This window comes from Eupeodes corollae, chromosome 2 (assembly GCF_945859685.1).
Source record: "Eupeodes corollae chromosome 2, idEupCoro1.1, whole genome shotgun sequence".
Taxonomy (NCBI): domain Eukaryota; kingdom Metazoa; phylum Arthropoda; class Insecta; order Diptera; family Syrphidae; genus Eupeodes; species Eupeodes corollae.
Window position 1 is genome coordinate 153,206,611 of NC_079148.1, and position 23,637 is coordinate 153,230,247.

The 23,637-nt window shown below is 31.4% G+C and overlaps 2 protein-coding genes across 2 annotated transcripts in view; both read right to left on the reverse strand.

The window, feature by feature from the left end:
* Positions 1–23,637, reverse strand: part of LOC129944306 (FMRFamide receptor) — a 61,448-nt gene that overhangs the window by 23,004 nt on the left and 14,807 nt on the right. The window lies entirely within an intron of this gene.
* LOC129945300 (uncharacterized protein K02A2.6-like) lies at positions 18,431–22,495 on the reverse strand. Its single transcript, XM_056054955.1, has one exon. The coding sequence runs from the start codon at positions 22,493–22,495 to the stop codon at positions 18,431–18,433; it is 4,065 nt and encodes a 1,354-aa protein (XP_055910930.1).

The window sequence follows — 23,637 nt, forward strand, 5'->3', positions numbered from 1 at the left end:
AAATTAAATAACACAAAAATGTAAAATAAACCCTTTATTAAGATACCCTTCTAAGCTCTCGTTGCTTTAAAGGCAGTTATCTCTATATCAAATATTGGTGTCATTAGTTTAATGCCCGGAGCCTTATGTACACCAGAAGATGTCAAAGACAGTTTTTCTTTTGTTTGTGACCCCTAGCGTCACACCAACATCAAACTCTTTTCCTACGTTATTTCATAATAAATATAAACAAGTTCAAATCCCATGACTCTCTCTATCTCTCTCTCTGCGACCTACATTTAAGTTTTTCCTTTCATAATTTAATTAAATATTAAGGTGAAATGACAAAAACGTGTCACCATCACCATAACTATGCAACCAGTCGTATACCTATTTAAGAGCTTGAGTTGTCGTAATCGAGTTAGAGTTCGTTTCTTATTATAACTTTTTACAGAATTTTGCATCTAGAAACCTTAGAGTTATGAAATGAAAGAAGTATAGAATTCATATACCTGACTTTTATACAAATTTTATATAAATGTAAGATTTTGTGTCCAACAAGAAAGTTCCTCATTTAATGCTCAAGGGAATAGGAAATTCGTATTAGTCTAAGTCAGTAACTTTTCTCAGGAGGTTTATACATTTTTGGTCTATGGGAAGCGTGAATTTAAAAGCTGTGCAAAGGCCACGGCTGAAGTATTTTTGTGGAGCATGACGAAAAATAGAAAATTTTGCAAACTACAATGGAATAATGTTTTAGGAAACAATAAAAGAGATTTAATCTTTAATTAAAAGCAATTAAGACTTTTAATATTTTAACTGCCAAAACATAAATATTTGTCAACATAATATGGTATTACAAAATTACTGAGCAAGTCTTTTAAAATTAAATTTCTTTCAGGCAGAAATGAGATTGAAACACTACACATTTTATAAATCTTCTTTGTTTTGATTTTTGTACGATATTTCATTTTCTTTCAAAAACTTCATCTTAAAATTCAGCTATGTATGTTATGAATTTTTGAGTTATAAAAAAGTGATGCATAGAAAAGATCGTTATCATTATGCAGTGCAGTTCTTTCTGATTTAAACGCTGGAAATGATTTTTTACGTGAATGTGTTATAATTTTTAATTCAGCTCTTTAAAATTCATCCCTTACAAACCCTTACAGTTTCAGGAGGTCCCGAGAATCTATTTAAATACATTGTAATTTCAGTATATATGTTTTTTAACTACTTTTATATTGACGTCAATTGCTGAAATTACTTTCAAAAAATTCAGTGATATATCGAAAAAAGTATTGGCTATGTATTGGAGAAGAGATTGTTCTCAAAATTAAAGAAATTCAGTTGGCTCAAAATCAAAGAGTATATGCAAAGTGAAAAAAATATCAAAGCAATTTATTAACATCTGCAAAAAATGAACGAATTTTACCGATTTTTCGAAATTAGAATATTTATAAGACCATCGTCAAAAACGACTAGAAAATTGGATGTAATCAAAGACTACTTGACTAAAAATTTTAAAGTAGATTTATATGTCCCCAACTATTTCAAAAACTAAAATATATGTTTGGATTTGGCTTTTAATAATAAACAAAAGTAGTTGGTGCAACAGCCCGTTGAGAATTAGGGTCTAGTGACCCTCAAATCTTTTGAGATAAATCAATCAAAAATTGACAAAAACATTGACTACTGAAAAAAAGTACTGAATATCGAACAAATTTTCAATAATTTGTATAATTCATATATTTGATACTTAAAACTCTTTTCCCTAAGACCACTGCAAGAATGGTTTTTGGCTTTTGAGAAAATATTATGTCAGAATGATGTAAAGGTGTTGCCGTTGTAAAAAATACTAATACGCGATTTTTGATTTTTGGATATGTTGCGTTCGGCGCTCGAGGTAGGAAGCTTGGATTTTAAATAAAGCCAGTATCATAAGCAAGTAACCGAAGAATCAGTAATACTTTATTCGTCTGGCGTAAATAGTCACTGGACTATTATCAAAATTTCATTGACTCCTTAAAATGTTTTTTTTTTTTGATATGATTTATTTCATGATGGCTTTTTGTTTTTAACGGATCCATGGTCGGACTAACAGATTTTGTTATTTTAAAACTACAATTAGGTAAAATGTATTTTTAAAAGATATATTTGAAATTATCAGTAAATCGATAAAAAATTGTCTGAATTATGAGTTCAGCAAACATACCAAATATAGGTATTGAGTTAAACGCGCTTGAAGCTTTCAAAAGTAAAAATTAATTTATTTGAAGTACCTTTACAATAATGTACAGCATACACTCTTAAACGACTTACAAAACTTAAAGAGCTAGAAATGGTACGTTGTGTGTAGGTAAATTAATTACGAATCTTTGCCTCTGGTAGCCTGTTTCTTTTATCTGCTTTTAAACATTCTTCTTATCCTTACAAAAATTCATCTTCAAATTTCTCAAACTTTTATTTTTAGTATAAAAATCCGATTTTTGAATAAAATTATAATTTAAAAACATTAATTTTGTATATGCAGGATGGATGGTCAAAGTAATAGAATGGGTGTTTCAAAAATCACTTGTTGCAGAGTGATCACATATTCGACATTGCCAAAAGTGCTGCTTAGTATTATGTTTTCTCAGACGACGCAAGCCGTTTTTTACCCTTTCTGATATGGCTATAATTTACAAAGCTATCATTGTTTATTGTTATTATTATAAGCAATGCTCTAATAAAGTACCCGTGGCATGATGGTAAGTGCGTTTGACTGTCATGAGAGAGGTCTTGGGTTCGATCACTGCCTATGCCATCAAAAGTTTTTTCACTGGTACTACCTCTTGCGAGGAATTGACAAACTCTCCAAGAGTAATTCTTGTCATGAAAAGTGCTTTCTTTAATGAGCCGTTCGGATCCGGCATAAAACTGAAGGTCCGCTCCATCACTGACAATACTACTCGCACCCAACAGTGGTTGAGAGTTGTAAGTCACTAGGCCCTAGTTTTCAAAGGACTGTTTGTAGGTTTTCATGTTGGGTTGAAAAATTTGTGAGTTGAATTATTCTTAAAACTTTTAAAATTACAAACAGTATTTTTCTTATAAGGAAATATTTTAGTTTGAAAAACAAGTTTTGTTAAATAGATTTTTAGGCGAAAACAAATGTTTACCAATTTTCGTAGCATTTCCTAAATTTTTACAAATTTAATGAATACAATTAATTTGAGAAATATGAAGAACCGAACTTTAAGTTTTACCAAATTTGCGTTATATTCTTTGTAGATTTTATTTTTTTATGAAAAGTCCGTGATTTTTATAAAAATCTACTGTGAAATAAAAAAGTTTGGAGACAATATTTTTAATTTTTGTATAACTATTTGAGTCGAAAGTAAATTTTTACTAAGTTTTAGTATTAGGTTTTTATTTTTTGTAGAAAAAACTGTCTATTCGATTTTTCTCAAAATTTTACTGAATGTTGACAATAATATTTTTTAAAAGATGAAAGTAGCTTAAAGGTTTTGAAAAGACATTTGCGTTGAAATTCAATTTTTACCAACTAATGTTTTTTTTTTTTGGTTCTTATTTTTTATAAGAAAACCGTCAATTTTATTTTTCTCAAAATTTTATCAGATGTTAAAAACTTTTTTTTTCTCCATGCACAAAAGTGTTTTGGATATGAAATAATTTTTATTCGTATAATTTTCTAAGTGACAATTTTTTTTTTTGGTTTTTTCGGTTTATTAAAAACCGTTGAATTTCCAAAAATTATTTTGTACCACATTACAATAAATAATATAAAATTTAATTCGAGTTTCTAGCGTCATTGGCTCGTGAGATGTTAAGGGTTAACTAAAATGTTCACTTTTTTTTAAACTGCTATGGTAAAAAACCACAAACGCAATTTTCTTGAGAGCCCTTTCTGAGTTTTTCTGCATTATTATCTGTTTATAAAATAAATAAATTAGTTGGTGCAACATTCCATCAAGAATCAAGACCTATTGACTTACATCTCTCAACCATTTCTTTGCGCGAGTAATTGCAGGGATGGAAGGGACCTACAGTTTATATGCCGAATCCGAACGGCTAATTTGAGAAAGCACTTTTTATGACAAGAATTACTCTTGGAGGATTTGTCAATTCCTCGCAAGAGGCAGTACCCGTGAAAGAAGTTTGGTGGCTCAAGCAGGGATTGAACCCAAAACCCCTTGCATGACAGTCCAACGCACTAACCTTCACGCTACGGGTACTATCTATCTGTTTAACAAAATTTATTCGAAGTCGATATCTCTACTGGTTCTTGAGCTATGGACGACGAAAAAAACGTCACGAGCGTTCGGACGTACGAAAGTACGAACGTACGTTCACACGCACGCAAAGACATCTTTCCAAAAATCTTTTATTTCGACTCTAGGGACCTTGAAACATCTAGAAATGTCAACATTTTTAATTTGACAAATCGGACCCATTACAATAACTTCCTATGGGAAGTTTTAAATTGTATGTTTCGATTTAAAAAAAAAACGTTTAATTTTCGGTTTATGAAAAAGAATTCAAAATAATGCCTAACTTTAATCAGTTTAGAATCTTAATTTCTAAGCTTGAATTCAACTCACCCAATGGTTTGGCCTTTTGTATTGCCACAATTTTTTTTAATCCGCTTAAAACGACAGATTTTAAATTTTCGGGACTCAAAGATAAGTTTGCAATAACTGATTTTTCGGATAATCGATTTTGATTGTACGGAATTAGGAATGTGTCGCAAATTAAAATGTTAAAGTTAACTTAAACCATAATTCATTGTATCCAAAATATTGTCATTACCTCTCAGTTATATGTATTTAAAGAAAAATCACTCAACACAATTTGTCCCATGTAAAAATGAAATCATGTCAAAAATATCACACAAAGTTAATTTAACGTCGTAATTCGACAACTTAAATTGTTCATTTATTACCTTTTCAAGTTCCTTAAATCACAATATGGCTTATTGCAAACAAAAATATTTATTTTCAGGTTGCGTGTTGAAAGTAGTAGTAGTTTTTGTCGCATGGCTTTTTTTGTCTTTTATTTACCTTGCAAAAATTCCACTTTTCATTTCTTAAATTTTTATAATTTGCATAATTTTAATAAAGAAATTTTGTCTCTCTTTCAGAATTTCAACCCCAACTGGTTTACATCAGGTGAGCTTACCATTTTCAATATTGTCTTTTACGTTCAAACTTTTTATGTAACCTTTAACCTATTCAGAAACATCAGCAAATTCTAAGTCATGCATTTATTAATCCAGCACTGGAAACTTTCTCATCTTGCCTAAATGTCATAAGCTGATTAAATAAAATGTTTCTACTTCTAAAGTATAATTACTTTACTCTTTCTCAAGAAAATACCCTTAATCCAAGACCAATCAAGGGAAATATTTTCATTCCTTTCAAGTGCGCATTTCAAGTATGGTAGAAGATTACTTCCTAAGTATTTTGAAATTTAATGTTTTTGCATTCTCAAGGAGTTGTACGTTCTCTAAAACCCCAAGTTTCTACATAAGTTTCCTTCAATTTCAATTGAGAGGTTGGTAGGTAACTTGCCTTACCTATAGTATGTTGAAACTTATGCAAACACAAGGATATGCAGGACAATAATTGAGCTAGCAATTTGTTATAAAATTTTCTATAAGAAAATGTGTAGTTTTATGCTTTGGTAAACTACTTTAGAAAAGTAAGAAAGTATAGAAAACAAAATAGTAAAATGAAGAACTTTGCAAGTCCTTGAAGGAACCTAAGGTATAATAAATCATCTCATCATCATCATAGTTATCATTATCACCATCAACATCAGCAACGTCTTGCTTGGTCACCGCCTCCGCCGCCGAACCGCCCGAAGTGAATTTGCAACAAGAACAAAAACATTTCATTGCTCAAATAGTCTGCGATGAAGAGAAGATGATGATGATGGCTCATTTAAGAGTAAGGACAGTATTTATAAACCAGAACATCAGAGACGACTGAATGAACAAAAAGTTAGTGTGTAAAACATTTTTCGGGTGAAACAGGACAATTTGTTCAGACTCGGATCTCGGACGACTGACATTTTGATTGACACTGACATAAAATAACTTTCCTCATTTCGTCCTTCTTCATTCAAAAATGTCCAACGAAGTATAACGATATATACCTATGCTATAGGTAATGGTCCTCGGTTTACTCCTTGGTCCTTAATACAAATAGTAAATTGTCGTCTCATTCATTCTCGGCAGGCATCTTCCTTCCAGCATAAAATCTACATAAAGTGCTATCAGCTAATGACAAAAGAAAATATAGCATTGTGTGTCATTATTTCAAGGCTACAAAATTCTTCTTTTATGAGAAAATCCTTCCTTCCTTCGTCCTTCCTTCTCTTATTATATAGCATCAGAGCAGAGTAGAATATGAACAGTGAACACCTTCTTGTACACATTCTATAGATACCTACAATATTTTGTATTTAACAACAAATGGGATTTTCTTTGAATTATATGCACGATAAAAATAATCATACGATATTTGGTTTAAGGATTTCTTCATTTTGTGGTACGGTTAATGGTGAACACTTCTTCCAATGCAGAAATACCTTTCTTTACGTTTTACTACTCAAATCAAACTGTGTCAAGTCGGGCCTATATAGCAAGTGTTTCAAACTGTCCAGCCCCTTAATGAGTATACAAAATAAGGAAGCTTTTAAAAAAATTATTAAAAACATTCTGTAAAAGGATTTTTGTATAAATAGAAGAAGAACAGACTATCATTTTTCATTTTATTTATAGAAAGTTATAAGAAGAGTAATCTTGTTTCACAGCTTGTTGAAATTAGCTGGGGACACAACCAAACCATTAAAGGATTTATGAATCATTTATTTTCTTGGGTAGGGTAGGTAAGCAATAACTTATATCTTTTACAAAAGGATACGTATCTTTCCTTGAAGAGTTAAGAGTTAATAAATTTGGACAAAGTATTTTTGTCACATCTCGGCCTGAAATCAAATTTATGCTGATGAAAGGTTATTTTGGTTTAACGTCTTAATGTATTTGGATACCACACAGATCATAATTTATTTTACAATGTGCCCACAAAATTTGTGAATGCCTGCAGTTTTTTAGTGATTTGTATTTCAGCCCTCTCACCATCTTGGTTTTGACATTTTCCACTGAAGATTGTGAGTATAATTTTTAGGAGCTGTAAAATTTAGTCATTTTTAGGAGATAGTGTCTGGTGTCACTTTCTTTGCCGCTTAATGAAATGGATTTGTAGAATCTTGAGTCTTGTTTTATAAGAACAATTTTACTCGAATTTTATGTTTCATTAACTTTTACTTCAAAAGATCTTTTGTTAGAAATGGTTTGTTTTAAGTAATCCCCGTTTTGGAGTTAATCTTTTTGACAACTGTCAAATGTTGAGATTGGTTTGAAATTTCAGAATAAATTCTCAGCAACGTTTGAAAATTTATTACCAAAATAATGTTGGGTTCGTTTCGTTCGAAGCAACAAAACAAAAATCAAATTATTGAAGAAAATTTTTGTTAAGCTTATATTATATTCTGTGTCGTGGCTCGAAGACCGCCCGATTTTACAACGCTGGAATATTTTTTGTGGTGATATGTAAAGTCACTTATTTTGCACCGATACAACAGACACGACGTTAAATGTTCTTAGAAGTACTACCGCAGTTAATATTTATTTTATTAGACGTACAATCAAATTACCCTAAAATCATGTGTCTTATTGAACCAAAATAAATATTTTAGTGTGACCATACTTATACTTCACTCAACTTACTCTCACCCTTTTTAATGCGTCTGGACGAAAAGGTACTCTGCAAAGAATCAATTAATGTGCCCTAAGACCAATCTGTACAAACCTTAAATTCGCTTCCAAACTTACCATTTGCAAAAGAATCAAAACATTGGAGAATGCAATCTTTTGTGAATAGAATCACAAAAAAAAACGATTTATTGGAATTGGTTAAGATTAAGATTTAAAGAACAAAGATTAACCTTGCCTGGAAATTACTTATTAAAATGTTGCAATCACCATTTATTTGATTCCGAAAAGATTGCAATCTTTGAAAGTAATCAAATGATCAAATTAAAATATCAAATGATTGGGAAAGAAACGATAGCAATCTTTTTTAGACCAAGCGATTGGTGATAGCAAAATTGTAATTCAAAGTCTATAGATGAGTTCAAAGAATGTAATTCTTAATTCTTAAGTCATGAAACCTTGATCTCGCAAAAGATTACATTCTTCTTCGAGTCTGTTCTTTCATTAGTTTTATGAAACAAAGTTTGTCCACCAATAATTGTTTTATTAAAACTATGTTTCAAAATACATTTTTAAGACAGCCAAAACGATTCAACTCCTAGCTCTGAACATTTTTTAAGGTTCTTTTAATTTGCAATAAATTGATGTTTAATAATTTTTAAATTCAGAACATAGCTAAACTACTTAAAACTTAAATTACCTTTGACTTAGAATATTCAAATCTTCAAATTTCACGGCATAAATTTAAAGGCATCTTTTAAATAGAACTATAACCTAATATCTGTAAGCAAAAATAGATATGTCCTATTCTTACCACAGTATGATTAATGACACACGTTTTTTTTAATGAACGCTAAATTGAAAACAAATGTTGATTAATGATCCAAGGGATGTCGTGTTGAATTTAAGAAATACTATTTCCTTTCCCAACTGCTGAAAAATAACCACCCATTACTTAGCATAGCAATATGCTACACTTACCTCTATAAATATAAAATGGGTCTACCTTATTGTTTTCGTTTATTTTTACTAAATTTTCCTTCCAAATAATTGTATTTGTCTCTATACCAAGCCATTTAACGTCCTCTTCAACCAAATTAGAAAGGCTAATAATTTAAAAGACAAGCCATTTTTCATCTAAAGAAAATCGATAGGAGTTATTTTTGAATATTAATTTTCTTAAAATAGAACTTAAGTGATGGTTAAGAGAGGTTTAACACAGAATTTGGTAAAATAAATGATATATTTTGATTGATATGAGCTTATTTTTCGAAAGAGGGGTTAAATCAATCCAAAACAGAAACAAAAGTCAATTCGAATTATTGAATTATTACATTCAATATGTTTATGTGCGTTTTTACATGTGTCAGAATATCTAGTTAAAACTCTTCATCCTAATTTTGTATAATTCAAAATGTTAATGTCAATAAAAATTAATTTCGTCCATTATAGTTGAAGTAGACAGCTATGTTAATGTCTAAATGAAAAACGTTAAAGAGTTCTTGGAAGAAGATGGGTTTTGGTTAGTATAGTTTATTAGTAAACAAAAAAGAACTGTTATATCCCAACAAAGTGAGACAATAGTTCAATATCAATCCTCAAGTGGTTTCGTCAAAAAAGCTTAACAATAAATTCAGTTTTGAAGCATGTGAAGGAAACGATTTCGAAACAAAGTAACACGTTTTAAATTGGTTTTTGACACATTTTCATGATCTTCAAGAAGTAATTTTTAGACACTAGACACCTCATATCCCTCACAATACTCATAAAACATAATCTACCATGCACCAATACCCGCTATAGGAAGACAAAATAAGGACAAAAAGGATAATTTTGATGAACATCATACATATCCTTCTTTCTTATTGAAAAAGTTGTATAGATAGATATAGAAATATGTTCCATCTTTCAGTGTAGCACGTTTTGTTGACTTCCAGAAGATGGTTTCAACATCACAGTTTTCAAAAGTCGGTATACCTCTACCTATATAAAATCGATTGCTCATCATCATCATCTTAGTATCATCCTTCCTCAGTTACCAATTCATGTGAATTGACATTCTCATATATACGAACTTCAGCCCAAGCCCTTCTCCTTTCGATATCCTTGTAAAACTTTAATGTGACAAAAAGAGAAGAAAACATGACACAAAAAAGAAATACCTATAGGTAGAAACAAATCAACATTGACTATGTCAACCCTTTCTTGAATGTTTCCTTATTCTTGTTGGCGCTAAGGAACTTGGAAGAAGAACTTGGTTTTTCCATTTTTATGACCTTGGTTAAGAGATATAACTTATAAGACTATGCTGTTTGGTTTTTTCTTTTATCTCAGGGGCAATAAAACGACACACAACACGATACATAGATGATACAATGATAATGATGATGATGGTGATGAAAACGAACTCAGGAGAAATGTCACAAAAGTAAAAATGTAGTGTTAAATGGCAAAGGTTGTATAAAAAGCATTACATTATTGCTCTTTTTAAAATAACCTTATACTATGTAAAACCTCAAGTTTCTTACTTCAGTTTGAATTATTGAAATTTTCTTAAGGGCCTTGGTTTGAAAATGGTAAACATACTTTTGAAAATTACAAAATTAGGGGCTAAGAGAAGATTTTAATTAGATTTGTACATCCAACTTAGAATACTAAGAATTATTTTGTTTTGGTTTATAAGTATAAAACAGGTAATGTTTTGTGAGAAAATCTTTACTGAATTAAAGTGGTTTGGAACTTTATACAATGAAGAATGAAAAAGGATTGCAATATCACTGTTGGGAAGAATTGTTCACCATACTTTTTACCATTTTTTAAAAAGAGTATGACTGATTTTTTTTTTTATTTAAATTTTACTTAAGAATTTTTTGACGAACATGAAACATTTGCAAAAACAAGTTTTTACAAGTTTTTATACATTTTTATGGCGAAATATTGAAAAATTTAAACTGAAAATTACTTCCATTTTGTGCGTTCTGTCTAAGAGCCTACATTATAAAGCATTTTATCAGCTGAGTTCAAAATAGGAAATTTAGGTTTTAAGAAGGAAAAGTCCTTTCGGCATCTTTAATGATCTCATCTGTAAAATAAAACGAATCAATTATTCTTGAGCTATGAGTGATGAAAAAAACGTCGCGAACGTACGGACGTACGAATGTCAACCTTTTCAATTCGACAAAACGGACCGATTACAATAACTTTCTATATGGAAAGTTAAAAAGGAGAATTTAAAACGATATCAAAAACTGTAATTCATACTTTAAAATATTGAAAGCATAAAATTCAAGGTTTTTCAAATCCTCATATAAAGTCAAATGAGCACTTTTGTAATTCCAAAAACCACTTGGAAGACGTTAGACGATCTTCATAACAGTGATCACTTCCCCCATAATAACAGCAATAATTGGACATGAAAATGCAAAAAACATAAAACTGACTTTGCCAACTGGCCTTTATTCAAGATCAACAAGGAAGCCGATTTGATACAAAAAGCTATTAGAACAGCCGCGAACCACTCAATCCCCAAACTCGCCCTATCATTAAAGAAAACAACTATCGAGTTGTCCCATAGAAGAATTCTTAACTTTCTACACTCCGCAAAAGTAAAATGCTAACCCTTAAAGAATTCCAAAAACGACCTACTCAAAACAACCTAGTACAGTATAAAAAAGCAAATGCAAAATTTCGCAGGTTGCTTAAAGATAGTAAAGCAAAAAGCTTTTCCAATTTTACAGCTCGTATAGATAAATTTTGTAGTACCCGTGGCATGATGGTTAGTGCGTTGGACTGTCATGCAAGGGGTTTTGGGTTCAATCCCTGCCTGTGCCACCTTATCTTAAAAAAAAATAATTTTCGCGGGTACTGCCTCTTGCGAGGAATTGACAAATCCTTCAGGAATAATTCTTTTCATGAAAAAAGTGCTTTCTCAAAACTAGATGTTCGGATGCAGCCTAAAATTGTAGGTCCCTTCAATTCCTGACAACAGTACTCGCACACAGGAATGGTTGAGAGTTGTAAGTCACTAGGCCCTGGTTCATAACGGACTGTTGCGCCACCTAATTTGATTTGATAGATCCAAATTTATACCCTGCCAAAATCTGGCAAATATTCGATGCTTGACTCCACATTCCCAGACAACATAATCACAGAACCAGTTCAAATTTGTAATGCCCAATATCCCTGATGCCCTGCATGTCCAAAATATAAGAAAAAATAATAGCCAAGCGCCTTCTCTGGTTTATCGAAACTAAGAAATTGATCTCTCCTAATCAAATTGCCTTCAAACCGAATAGAGGTTGTATTCGATGCTCATCTTCATATTGATAACTTTATCGCAAAATCATTATCTGCAGAAAATCACGTCTCAGTTCTTTCCTTAAATTTTGAAAAAGCATTTGACAGAATTGGTATGCATATTGTCTTGAAAAAACTAAAAGAATGGGTCTTGGTAAAAAAATGTATAGGTATGTAAAAGCTCATCTAAGTAATAGAAAATTTTACACAAAAATAAATAACCGCTACTTCAATCTATACTTCTTATTTAACGGCATATTTCAAGGATCACCTTTATCGGTAGTGCTATAATAAAAGCTTTTGATGACATCTCTAAAACTTTTCTTTTATGCAGATGATATTTAAATTCTTTACAAGACCAATGATTTGAACACATGCAAAAAATTTTTTATAAATTCTGTAAACTATATCCTTGGAAAGTACTATTTAGCGCAAAACTTTCGATAAATAAATTTAAATGAAATAAATCCTATTGGCAATAAGAAATATCCTTGACAAAGCTTCGCAGATGGATCTCCCAACCAATCGACCGCACAACGTGGTATCAACCTCCCCGTCCTGGTCTATAAATTAACAATCAACCATAATGACATGGCAGATTATAACAAATCTAGCACCATCGGTATAATCAGCCTCTCACGTTTCGTAAAGGACTCAAGCTGGTTCCATTGAGCTTAGGAGGAAGCCTCAAGATTCATGTGGTATCACAATGGGCCATTAAACTGGCCTAAGTGTGTCCGTTTCCATCTTGGACAGCCACTATAACCTAACCTAACCTAGCACCAAAAATTCTACATACTGTACTCTGTTCACCAGCATTTCCTTCAATCTCCGATCGGATGGACCCTCAATTTACCAAGACGTCTCAAAAACACCAGAAAATACAAAATTCGTCTTTACAATCGAAGAGGGACCCATCCTTTGCGTTGGAAAGCTTCCTTAATTCGTATCCATCCTTACAGCCGAAGCTTTTGCCATATCACATCATGTAAAAAAAGAGGATAACTTCCTATCCCGTCTGTCGATTTGTCTTGCTTAAAAGTTTGTCTATATGTACTCGTATCAATTTTTACCAAATTTGCGTAATATTTTTTGTAGATTTTATTTTTTTGAAAAAAGGACTTTTGGATTTTTATAAAAAAATTACTGAATATCGAAAACAATATTTTATGTGAAATAAAATAAGTTTGAAGCCAATATTTTTAATTTTGTTAATTTTTTTTTTAGGTTTTTAATTTTTTGTACAAAAACTGTCAATTCCATTTTTTAAAAGAAAAAAGTAGTTAAAAGCCAATATCTACAATTTTTGAAAAGATATTTGAGTCGAAAATCAATTTTTACCAACTTTTGTTAATTTTTTTTTAGGTTTTTAATTTTTTGTAAAAGAACTGTCAATTGGATTTTTTCAAAACTTTACTGAATGTTGACAACAATATTTTTGAAAGATAAAAGTAAATTAAAGCCAATATTTCATAGTTTTGAAAAGCTATTTGAGTCGAAAGTAAATGTTTACTAAGTTTTAGTATTGTTTTTTTTTTTTTAGAGTTTTATTTTTTGTAAAAAAAACAGTCAATTCGATATTTTTTTAAATTTTTAAAAATTTGAAAAGTAATGTTTCTTATAAAAGAAAATTAGTTTGAAGCCAATATTTCAAACTTTTTAAAAGCTATTTGCGTGGAAAATCAATTTTTACCAACTTTTGTTAATTTTTTTTTAGTTTTTTAATTTTTTGTACAAAAAATGTCTATTGGATTTTTTCAAAATTTTACTGAATGTTGACAACAATATTTTTTGTAAGATAAAAGTAGTTTAAAGCCAATATCTACAATTTTTGAAAAGATATTTGAGCCGAAAATCAATTTTTACCAAACTTTATAATTTTTTTTTAAGTTTTTATTTTTTGTAAGAAAACTGTCAATTCGATTTTTCTCAAAATTTGTCCTAATTTTGAAAACAATATTTCCTATAAGATAAAATAAGTTTGTAGCCTAATCTCAAGTTTTTGAAAAGATATTTGAATCGATATTCAATTTTTACCAACTTTGAGTAATGTTTTTTTAGATTTTTATTTTTTATAAAAAAAACTGACAATTCGATTTTTCTCAAAATTTTATCAGACTTCAATACATTATTCTTTGTTGCATTAAATTGTTTTGTAGATTAAATCATATTTTAGTCGTAAAATTTTGAAGGTGAAAACATTTTTTTTTTTCAGTTTTTTTGATTTATAAAAAAAAGTTAAATGGATTTTTTCCCAAAAAAATATACTTCTTTGATATCACGTTACAATATATTATATACAATTTAATTTAAGTCTATAGCGGTTTTGGTTCGTAAGATATTTAGGGTTAACCAAAATGTTCACATTTTTATTAAACTGCTATGGTAAGCTTGAAATGTCAAAATTTTCAATTTGACAAATCGGACCCATTACAATAGCTTTCTATGGGAAGTTAACAAACCCTGAATCGTCATGGAAAACATATAAATTGCTCCGATACTAACTCTGTCGTCAAAACTGTCTATAACCCTAACAACAGCACCGAACTCATAGTCGACATCCGAAACGAACTGATCAAATTACCAAACAAACTGAAATTAATGTGGGTTCCTGGGCACTCTTGCATTCAGGGAAATAAATACGCCGACCACAAAGCTAATCTAGCTCAAAATGACTCACCTATTCAACGTCTAAAACAAATCTGATATAAAAAACGAGATAAAACAAAAAACTCAAATTTCATAAGCTTCTTGAATGAAACTCTTACCACCACCATTACAGTAAGATTAACTGTGATAGATACCCTCCAAAGTACCCCCCAACATCTTAAAAATTAAGATTTCAAACTTCGTTCGACTTCGCCCTGGCCACATCAATGCTACCCACCAACACCTCTTAAAAAAACATGTAAGATTGGACCCACCACAAATCCTAGAAAATTGTGTTCCCAAAATATTTAAAAACACAAATATTTACGATATACTAAAAAATCCAAATTCTATTATTATAGAAAGCATAAACCAGTTTCTATCAATTACTAACATTAGTGTATAAGTATATATCTTTATTTAAGAGCTAATAGTCTTTGCAGCTAGGCTTATTCATTTTTTGTTTAAAATGGAAAAGAGTATTTCCGTTTTGCAAAATTATAGTAAAATGATGATTTTATCAGAACTATTTTTCAGCCTTAAGACACCGTACTCTGGATGTTTCTTTTGTTTTTCAAATAGTATATTTTATTGAATTGAGCTATTGGTTTGATATGTGCATCAGCAAAATTGGATTTTTTAAGGTTTTTTGTTTTTGTTAAAACTGTACGAATTACAGTATCTCTTAAATATATAAAAGTACATTTTATAAAATACTTGATTTTCAAATTGCCTTTGTCATGCCGTTAATGTGAATACCAAAAAACTTAATCTTCATACAATGTCGAATTCGTTTATTTATAAACACACTATAAATATTTCAGAAAGGAAAAATCACATAAAAATCAGATATTTACATTGTATGTTTTCTATTCTATAAATGTCGGTGTTCAATTAATTGTACAAAAACGATCTGTGAATAAGATTTCTCACATTTTGTGACTCACTATACTTCCGATACTTAAATCATGTTGGGCGTCGCTTTGTGTCGTCGTCGTCGTGGGTCCCTCTCATTAAGACGTGTTCGACCTTAAAAATACTACAAATAAACTATAAACTTAAATTCAATGAATACCTCTTTCGAATTCTTTGTTTATTTAAATTTATTTTTCAACATAAAATTTTTCGAAAAATGTCTCCTCGATAAACTGTGTGCTTATTGCTTTTGAGTGTAATCGCCACACTTTTCAAGAGTCACGCACAAAGTTTAAAGACCTCATTATATGAACATCTTTTAATAAATAAACAATTCAATATTTATTTCCATAAAAAGTCTTTTCTGTTTAACCCCATTTTAGTAGGTTTATGATGCTTATAAAATTTTAATTTCGAAAAACAGCAAAAATGAAACAGAAAAACACAGACACATCGTAAGTGCACATATTATGAGGTATAAAGATACATTTGAAAGATAAAACTGTTTTGGCACTCTTTTCGGTTATCATAAAACATACATTTTTTTTCTTGGCTAAATCGGTTAACGTTGTGTTAAGGTCCTGTAAATTTGAATTCACAGTTTAACCGGATTAAATGAATTTTTGAAAAAAATAAACTTAAAAATTAAACGTATTGAAGCAAGATAATGAAACCTTCTGATGTTAAAGGGTTGAAGTTTTACTATAATTAACAATTCAGTAAATACTCAAAAATGTCTTTAATATACCAAAATCTTGGAATTCAATTGTATTAAAAATTGATCATATAAATATGTCTTAAAAGTGACAGTTTGTAATAAACAAAAAGGGCAAACAGACCTTAATTTAGGGAATGGAGCTTTTAATTTGAAATGTCCTAAATGTTTAAGTCTTATGGATATAGCAACTGGTTAAAAGTTAAAGCAGTTTTTCTTTATTCTAACTCCACCTAAATTATTTTTAAAATTTACCAAAATCATTATTTGACCTAGTTACTTACCAAAATGGCTTCAAATGTCTAGCTAACGTTTTTCTTTTGAATTGGCTTGGGAAATAATTATACTTGAAATAAATCCATTAAGAGATTTAGTTTTCACTCAGTCGAAAAATTTCTGGAGTGATTTCCGGAAGTCTTCACAACTGCATTTAATTTAAGGTTAGCCCATTCATATGTATTTTGGCCAGAAATAAGTGGGAATTAATTGCAAATTTAGAAGTAACTCTAAACACACATTTTGTTCGTATTTAAATTCCTAGAAAACACGTTAAATAAGGCCACATCAATAAAGTGGATTTATGAGTACACTGAGGAAATTATTTCCCTTCACTTTAATCATTGTGGGGTTCAGTCTCAGAAAATTTAATTTCTCACCTGAACTCAGAGCAGTTCTCTATTGAATTTTTGTTCTTTATGATAGAAGAATTAGGCGCAACTAACTCAGTATCACTGTACTTTTAATTCATCTTTTTATTCAAATTCTCCCATTTGGAATATCAAACAAAAATAATTATTGTATCTTTCCTTGTTGTGGTAATGATTTTGGCAACCAAATAAAAATGAGATTTGGCAAAACATCAAAAAAAAAAAAAAACAAAAACAAAAAAAAAACGAAAAAAATTATAATAAAAGTATTGTAAAGGTATTCATAAGATTGCAGATACTCTTGTTTTTAAATGTTGGATTTTGTATATTGTTTTATTTAAAAAACAAAATGTTCTTCATTATAATCTGAATTAGTATAAATATTTTACATTTTATAGTCTACAGATAAGTGTGGTTATGTTTTGGATAATTATATTTTATATAACAAACAAATTAATTGACTGTGGATGGATTTATGATTTTAAAGTGGTTATAAATAAAGAATTAAATGAGTACTTTGCGAAAGTACAAAAATCAATGAATTGAAAATTAATTTTTCCACTAAAACTGAATCATCAGAAATGTGTGTTTATACAAATTTTAAGTGCGCCAGAGATTGATATTAATTTAAATGAAAAAATCTCTATCGGCTTAGATTTAATTGGGTGTCATGTGATTTTAAATGTTTTTAACTTTTTGCATTTATAGCAATAAGTTAATTGGTTTATGATCGAAATAAGTTATTTTTGTGAGCAACTTAAGTTTTATGAAAATTATAATAACACAATTAAACAAATTATACCGTCTAAAAATCAAATCTATTATTTCGTTAGAAAGTTTACTCTTTTAGGTTTTAAAAATGTACCAATTGTAACAAATTTTGATTTAAAAGAAAGAACATTTTCTGTACACTATGAAAATTGTATTTTTGTTCAATCCATATTTATAATTTGTTGAAAAACATTTTGTCATAAAAAATATACAAAATATCAAAAGAAATGGTTTGTGTATTTGATCAAGCCAATCGAATGCACAAACCATTTATATCAGTAAATTAATTTACCATTATTTTATGTTTTTAGTATGAGTTATGATATGAACGATTGTAGGATAAGCTGGTGAGTGCGGAATGTGGACCCAATCAATCAATCAATTTAAAGATTTAGGATAATTTAGGGGAAGGTTGCATTAAAAAGGTAGGTAATGTAAATCGATTTTTAAATAAAATACTTTTTTCTAATATAGCAATTCAATTTTTATTAATTCACTATTGGAGGTTAAAATCGTTCACACGTTTTCTTATCAGGTCCACAAAATTACTCATTGTCATTTTCCATCTGTCATCAAGATATCTTGACATATGGGCAAAGGTTGTGTTCAGCCTCATTTAACCAAGTTGCCACTTTAATGTGTAACAATATATAACACTCCTCCGTCTTTAGATTTTGCTTAGAATCCTAAACGAGACGGCGGCCTTATCACTCTACCATATCTCGTTGCTTGTTGGTTACTGGAAACAGATAGTGAGGATTCCGAGTGAGTTGGGGAAGCTGGTTTCGACGATGCTTCTGATGTTGAGTCGTTATTGGTATTGGTTGGAATTTGTGAGTCTTCTTGGTATGTGTGGGATCTTGTTTTTGCTTTAGGTGAAACAGGTGGAATTGGTTCGGGATGATTGGTATCCTCAGTTTGATCAGTGACTGGAAGTTCATTTTCAACTACGACTGGAAGTTCACTTTCAGTTCGAGATGCGACTCCTTGTCGAATTTGATCTACATGACGCCTGGCTATCCGACCATCCAAAGTTCTTACAATATATGACACTGGTCCTGTTATTTCCGAAATAATACCCCTCAACCACTTTGGGCCAGCAGAATAATTTCTGAAAAATACTGCATCTCCTACGTAAAAAGTTCTTCCCTTTTCTGTTACGAAACTCTTTTCTCTTGTTTCCTCCTTTAAATTGATGTTGTCTGGATGTAACATATCCAACATTGTTCTTAATTTTCTACCCATAATTAATTCTGCTGGGGTTCTACCGGTTGTTGTGTGCGGGGTAGTATGTTGTTTGAACAAAAACCGCTGTAGTTTAAGATGTAGGTCTCCTTCTGATAAGGTTGCAAGTGATGACTTTGTATACCGCACCATTCGTTCGGCTTGGCCATTACTCGAAGGGTGATAAGGGGCTGTTGTATTGAATTTTATTCCATTGTTTCTATAAAACGTTTTCAACTCTTCAGAGACAAATGCAGAACCGTTATCCGTTATGACTTTCTTGGGAAGCCCGTGGATCGCAAAAATTTCTCGCAGCTTCCTTATAACTTCTAAACTTGACTGATTTGCAACTATCTTCACCTCAAGCCATTTGGACATCGCATCAACGACAATTAAAAATGTGTGGCCTTTATAAGGTCCTGCAAAATCTAGATGTAGAGTTGACCAGGGATTTGTTTCTTCTCGAATAAACTGTGGAGGAGCACTTGGAGGATTTGGTCGATTTAATTGGCATTGAGTACAAACTCGTACCGCCTGTTCAATCTGTTCATTTAATTTTGGCCACCAAACGTAGCTTCGTGCCAAGGCCTTCATAAGACTCATTCCCGGGTGATTGGCATGTAGTAAATTTAAAATATTTGCTTGTAGTGTGGCTGGTATAACCACACGAGTACCCCACAAGATACAACCTTTATGTGTGGATAATTCCGTTCTTCTTTGGAAAAAAAATTTAAATTCCTTATCTATTTTTAATGGCCACCCATGAAGTATCCATCGCATAACTTTGTTATATTCCGGATCTCGGGCAGTTTCGCGGGCCACATCTTCAGCTCGAATTGATGCATCCTTTAATTTTTCTAACAAGAAAACATCAGACGGTTCACTTGGCCCATCTAGCAATAAAACATCCGACAGTTCACTTGGGGCATCTTTAGAACTCTCCAAAGGCAATCTACTCAGGCAATCTGCATTTGCGTTCAATTTACCCGGTCGATATTCTAACTCATAATCGTAAGCTGATAAAAGAAGACACCATCTCAACATCCGTGGTGATACCATAACCGGAATAGGTTTGTGTTTGTTAAAAATACCTAATAATGGTTTGTGATCGGTTATAATCAGGACTTGTCTACCCGCTATATACTGGTGAAAATGTTTAACACCGAAGATAATTGCCAAACCTTCTTTATCGATTTGGGCATAGTTGCGTTCACTTGACCCCAAAGTACGCGAAGCAAATGCAATAGGACGTTCATTATTATCTACGTCTCGATGTGCCAACACTGCTCCCACACCATATGGTGAGGCATCACATGACAGAATTAAAAGTTTAGTTTCATCGTAGTGCGTTAGAACTGTGTCGGACTTTAAAAGGTCTTTTAGCTCGGTGAAAACCATCGAGTGCTCTTTGGTCCAGCACCATTTAACGTTTTTGTCCAACAATCGATGGAGTTTTTCGGCCACAGTAGCCTTGTTTGGTAAAAATTTATTGTAAAAATTAAGCATTCCTAAAAAAGATTGCAGCATTTCTTTATTCTGAGGAAGTGGTGCATTCTGAATAGCATCTACTTTTGATTTGTTTGGTCGTATACCATCACCCGAAATATTATAACCAAGAAAATCAACTTCTGATTTGCCGAAAATGCATTTAGATTTACGAACAGTGATATTTGCTTTAGCTAATTTCTTTAATACTTGTTCTAAATTAGTGTTATGTGAAGCTTCATCTTCCCCCGATATTATTATATCATCAATAAAAGCTTTTACACCCTTTATTCCCTGGAGTAAATTATCCATAAATTTTTGGAAAATACCTGGTGAAGCAGCCACCCCAAAAGGAAGTCTTCTTACCTTAAATAACCCTCGGTGGGTATTGAGGGTCAGTACATCGGCAGATTCATCATCTACAATAAGCTGTTGATAGGCTTGTTGAAGATCCAATTTCGTAAATACCTTTCCAGTAGATATTGCAGCCATAACTTCTCCATACAATGGTAGTGGATATGCATTCGACTTGATTACCATGTTGACTGTACTTCTATAATCTCCACATATACGCATGGATCCATCTTTTTTAAGAACTGGCACGATAGGTGTTGCCCAACGTGAAAATTCCACCGGCTCCAAAATTTTTTGATGCACCAACTTGTCAATCTCAGCCTCGACTTGATTTCTTAAGGCAAAAGGAACCTGACGATGTTTTAAGAATATTGGTTTAACCTCTGGTAACAATTCAATATTAACAGGTTGTCCAACATGCGCTCCTAAATCCTGTCGAAACACCTGTGAATATTTGTTTAAAATCCCATTCCAACTTCCACCTGCTTCCATCACATGTACTCCTTTAATTGATATTCCCAGTGGTTTAAACCAATCCCGACCCAACAAACTCCTTCCGCCACCTGAAACAACTACAACAAGCAAATTAAATTCTTTTGAATTGTATTTAACATTCACCCGAGATGATCCCAAAACTTGAAGTTTTTCTTTTGACCAAGTTTGAAGAATAAGAGATGATGTGTTCAATTCTTGATTTGATGTTTTAATACGCTTCCAGGTGACATCTGATATAATTGTACAAGATGCTCCAGAGTCAACTTCAAACTCTTCGCTAGCTCCATTTATAATTAATTTGGTGATAAACTTGCGCGTTTGTGCTTCGTCGACATTGTTTATCTCGTAAAAATAGCCATCGTCTTGTGAATTATATGGCTCAGCTGCCTCTTCTTGTAATACGTGAACTTCGTGACTCGTGTTCTTTTGCTTAGTACCTGCCTTCTTCTTAAAGCAAGCCCTGCTCGAATGACCTTTTCTATGGCAAAAATCACAGTTTTTGTCTTTAAAAAAACATTTTTCTTGTTGATGATGTCCATCACAACGAAAACATTTACTAAATTGTGTGAAATTTTGGTTTGGAGCCCGCTTCGACACAGCCATAACTTCGTTATTGCTTGAACCACGCACATCCGATACATTTTTAAAAGCTGTTTCATGTGCTAGAGCTAGCTCATAAGCTCGTTGAAAATCGAGTTTTGTCTCACTGAACAATCGTTTTTGTAAAGCCTCATCTGTTACTCCACATACGATTTGATCACGCAACATATTATTCAACTCTACAAAATTGCAATGTTCGGACAATTTGCGTAAATCTTTGACGAAGTCGGGTATCGATTCTCCTGGTTTTTGGCATCTTTTGTGAAACGCAAATCTTTGGACAATTTCGTTAGGCTTTGGATGGAAGTGTCCATCCAATTTATCCAGAATTTCTTGAAATGTGACATCTTTAGGACCCAATGGTGTAAGCAATGAGCGAATAATCTCGTAAGTGGTTTCACCCACACAAGCTAGGAATATTGCTTTTTGCTGTGTTTCATTTTTTAGTCCATTTGCCTCGAAATAGAACTCCATCCTCTCTTTATAATTATTCCAAGACATAGAGGGCTGGAATTGTTCCAATTTGCCAAAAACCGGTGTTCCATTAACTTCTGTATTAATGTTTGCCATTGTGCTATCGTTCATTTTGTTTACCTCGTCGCCAGTAATGTAAATCGATTTTTAAATAAAATACTTTTTTCTAATATAGCAATTCAATTTTTATTAATTCACTATTGGAGGTTAAAATCGTTCACACGTTTTCTTATCAGGTCCACAAAATTACTCATTGTCATTTTCCATCTGTCATCAAGATATCTTGACATATGGGCAAAGGTTGTGTTCAGCCTCATTTAACCAAGTTGCCACTTTAATGTGTAACAATATATAACAGTAGGTATGTTAAAGCTATTGGGGCGTGTTCATAGAGAATAACTAAAGTCTTGATTACTTGACCTATAGTTTAGGGCTTATTGGTTAAATAAGCACAGCTCATAGCTGTGTTTAGGAAAACCCCAGGTTTAGGTTGTGCTCTACTACAATTATACTTCAAATGACAAACAAAATACGGTTATGTTTCCAAACTTGTTATTTTATTTTTCAAATTGAATGTCGAAAAAAGTAAGTAGAACAAAACTATTTAATAAAAAATCAAAGAAAGCAACTAACAACGTTTTATAATATTTTAGAAAGAAATAATATTTAGCAAAGAAAATATAAAACGCGGATGGCAGGAAAACTGGTGTTAGTCAGAGATGCCACATCAACATTTTCGAAGTTAAGGAAAAACATATTTCGATTATAATAAAAAAGGATCTTATTTCGATATAAATGCCGCTGGCTATAATATATGCTGTTGAACGTGTAATTCTCTTTTACTTCGTAGTGACTGTTCCTATATCTAAACGATATATTTTGTAGAAATCCTTGTTAATTAATATCAATGGATTTAACCGTATTTTTATGTGTTCTTTTTTCTTGGTGCCATATTTTGCAGATCACGACATAACTCAAACTCTTATAAGGTATTTATATTTATATATTCTTTAATTGCGGTATCAATCGACATTTTTCTTTACAGCAATTTTACCTTATATTTATTTGTTATGTTTTAATTTTTCAGTTTTTCAATTTAGAAACAAAAATGAAATAAGACCTTTAATCTGTCATAATAACTACTACAACACAGCATTTCTTATGTTTATAGTTAGATCACAGATTTAGCCCTTAACTTTAGTTTAAATTTATTTATAAACAGCCTAAACTCTGGACTTGCTAAGTAACAAGTA